At 42.4% G+C, this 2,475-nt stretch overlaps 1 protein-coding gene across 1 annotated transcript; it reads left to right on the forward strand.

Moving 5' to 3' along the window:
• The first annotated feature begins 249 nt into the window (after positions 1 to 249).
• On the forward strand, positions 250 to 1,730 carry LOC131546504 (uncharacterized). The gene is made up of 5 exons (XM_058786105.1): positions 250 to 473; positions 729 to 1,011; positions 1,195 to 1,293; positions 1,457 to 1,564; positions 1,674 to 1,730. The coding sequence occupies exons 1-5, from the start codon at positions 250 to 252 to the stop codon at positions 1,728 to 1,730; spliced, it is 771 nt and encodes a 256-aa protein (XP_058642088.1).
• The last annotated feature ends 745 nt before the right edge of the window (positions 1,731 to 2,475 follow it).

A 2,475-nucleotide genomic window follows, 5' to 3' on the forward strand; every position in this document is an offset into this window, starting at 1 on the left:
CAACACATTTACTCCTTTATGCAACACACTTGGTCCTGCATACTACACTCTATTTCATACATAAGACACTTTGTTCAAAAATGAAATCTCAGGGTGCCATTTAGAAAACACATGTATCCAAAATACAAAACACATCGGGCAATTGCAACCACTCAAATACACACCTGAAGGCACTTACTTGCAAAACTGAACACCAATCAGCCAGCTACAAAAAGCCCTCAGTTTAGCCATTTCAAGAACTTTGCAAGCATGGATGGAGCAAGAGCAAGAGCAAGAGCAAGAGCAAGAGCAAGAGCAAGAGCAGGTCGAAGAGCCCATGCACGGACCCCTATTTCTGATGATATAAGAGCAACTTTGGTGGACCATGTCATCAACCATGGCCTGACTATGAGGGAAGCCGGGCAGAGAGTCCACCCACATCTAAGCCGCTTCACAGTGGCATCTGTAATAAGAACATTCCGACTAGAAAACCGGTATGTCTTCACCTCTCTACCTTCTACTCTACTCAGATGGTATTTACAGCACTGTACTAAAGTATATCACATTACCACATCACGTGTACAGGGTATTGCAGGGTGCTAATTCTCCTTTTGCAGCCAAAGTGGTAGTTTTTGTGAAACATACCATGATTACTTGCAGTATATTGAGATGTTTCAGTACAGTGGATGATACAGTATATACAGTAAAGTACTGTAAGAAAAAGACAATTTGTGGTTGCATTTCTCTAGCATGACTAGAAGACCTTCTGGGGGAGGACGCCAACGCCTGTTCACACAACAGCAGGAACTTGCCGTTGTGGACCTAGTGAGGGCAGACAATGCCATCCGTCTCCACCAGCTACGACAGAAAATACTTGCAGACAGCCAAGTGTTCAACAACATAAACCATGTGAGCATCAGCACCATCAGACGCATCTTGGGAAAACACAACATCACCATGAAGCAGCTCTACAGGGTTCCATTTGAGAAGAACAGCGTCAGGGTCAAAGGACTTCGAGCTGAATATGTACGGGTAAGTGTAACTGTCCTTTACATTTACAATACAGTATTGGTGAAATCCAGTAGCAGCTGAATATGTACCATATCAGTACCACATGGATCCATTCGGAGAGCTACACAGGTACCTATGTGATGGGGTGAGGGTTCTGTATGTGTAGCACTGGAGTACAGTAATATGGTTTTTTTTTTGTTACAGAGAATCTTGGCCATGGATGGAGCTGCACAGCCTCATGAATTCATTTTCATTGATGAAGCTGGATTTGACCTGAGCAAAACAAGACGACGGGGTCGTAATGTAATTGGCCAAAGGGCAATTGTGCACGTCCCGGGGCAGCGCGGGGGAAATATCACATTGTGTGCCGCCATAAGCCTTCGGGGGCTTCTGCATCATCATGCAAAACTAGGTCCATACAATAGCCAACATATACTCCCATTTCTAGATGCTCTCCATAATATAGTTGTACAGACCAGATCAGCCCAGGTTTGTGGTGGTATGGGATAATGTCAGTTTCCATCGGGCTGCTCTGGTCCAGACCTGGTTCACCAACCACAATCAGTTTGAAGTGGTATACTTGCCCCCTTACTCACCATTTTTAAACCCTATAGAGGAATTCTTTTCGGCTTGGAGATGGCGTATATGACCGCCAACCACATGCCCGCATGCCTCTTCTGCAGGCAATGGATCAGGCCTGCGGCGACATTCAGGTGACAGCAATCCATGGATGGTTTTGACATGCTAGGGGATATTTTCCCCGGTGCCTAGCGGGAGAAGACATTGCTTGCGATGTCGATGAGGTCCTGTGGCCAGACCCCAACAGACGGCGGGATCCATGAGCCCACGTATGCAATTGCCATGATTTTCTGTGTTTACAGTATAGTGTTTTTGCTATTATTTTTTTGCTTTATCTGAATTCATGTTACTGCAATGTACAATATTGAGTATTTTGCTTTTTTGGTTGTTTGAAAATGTGCCTCCTGAAAATATGCCTTCTGAATAAACAGTGAAAATCCAAGACTGCAGTGTTTTATATAAAGCAAACTAGTGTGTTCCCCCTGATCTGAAAGTGTATGCATATGATGCAAGTATGTGTCAATTTGTCATCAGAGTTACATTTTGAGAAAGGAATGTTAGGTTTTGATAGCAGAGTTTAGGTTTTGATAGTAGAGTTTCAATTTGACACAGATGTGAATGGTATATTTCCCAGTGTTGTCATGTTTACTTGTGTGTAGAGTTTTGGCACAATGAGCGAAGTTTTGCAAAATGTGTTCAAGCAACGGGCAAAAACTGTAAACTGAATGAGAAGTCATGCTAATGAAAAGTTTGATAGTAATAGCTTTATGAAAGGCACTTACTGTGAATGAAACATTTATATAGATTTAACACTTATTTTGTGTAGTGAAAATGATATTTTGTGATTGTGTGTATTGTACTAACACAATTGAAAATATGCTGAAATGTTTGAAAAAAGTGCACTTT

Source organism: Onychostoma macrolepis, chromosome 09 (assembly GCF_012432095.1).
Source record: "Onychostoma macrolepis isolate SWU-2019 chromosome 09, ASM1243209v1, whole genome shotgun sequence".
Taxonomy (NCBI): domain Eukaryota; kingdom Metazoa; phylum Chordata; class Actinopteri; order Cypriniformes; family Cyprinidae; genus Onychostoma; species Onychostoma macrolepis.

What these genes read in the sequence shown, in the direction of transcription:
- LOC131546504 (XM_058786105.1), top strand. Translation starts at nt 250, where the DNA reads ATGGATGGAGCAAGAGCAAGAGCAAGAGCAAGAGCAAGAGCAAGAGCA. An exon ending in ACATTCCGACTAGAAAACCG is followed by an intron (nt 474 to 728) that starts GTATGTCTTCAC and finishes GCATTTCTCTAG; the next exon opens with CATGACTAGAAGACCTTCTG. An exon ending in TTCGAGCTGAATATGTACGG is followed by an intron (nt 1,012 to 1,194) that starts GTAAGTGTAACT and finishes TTTTTGTTACAG; the next exon opens with AGAATCTTGGCCATGGATGG.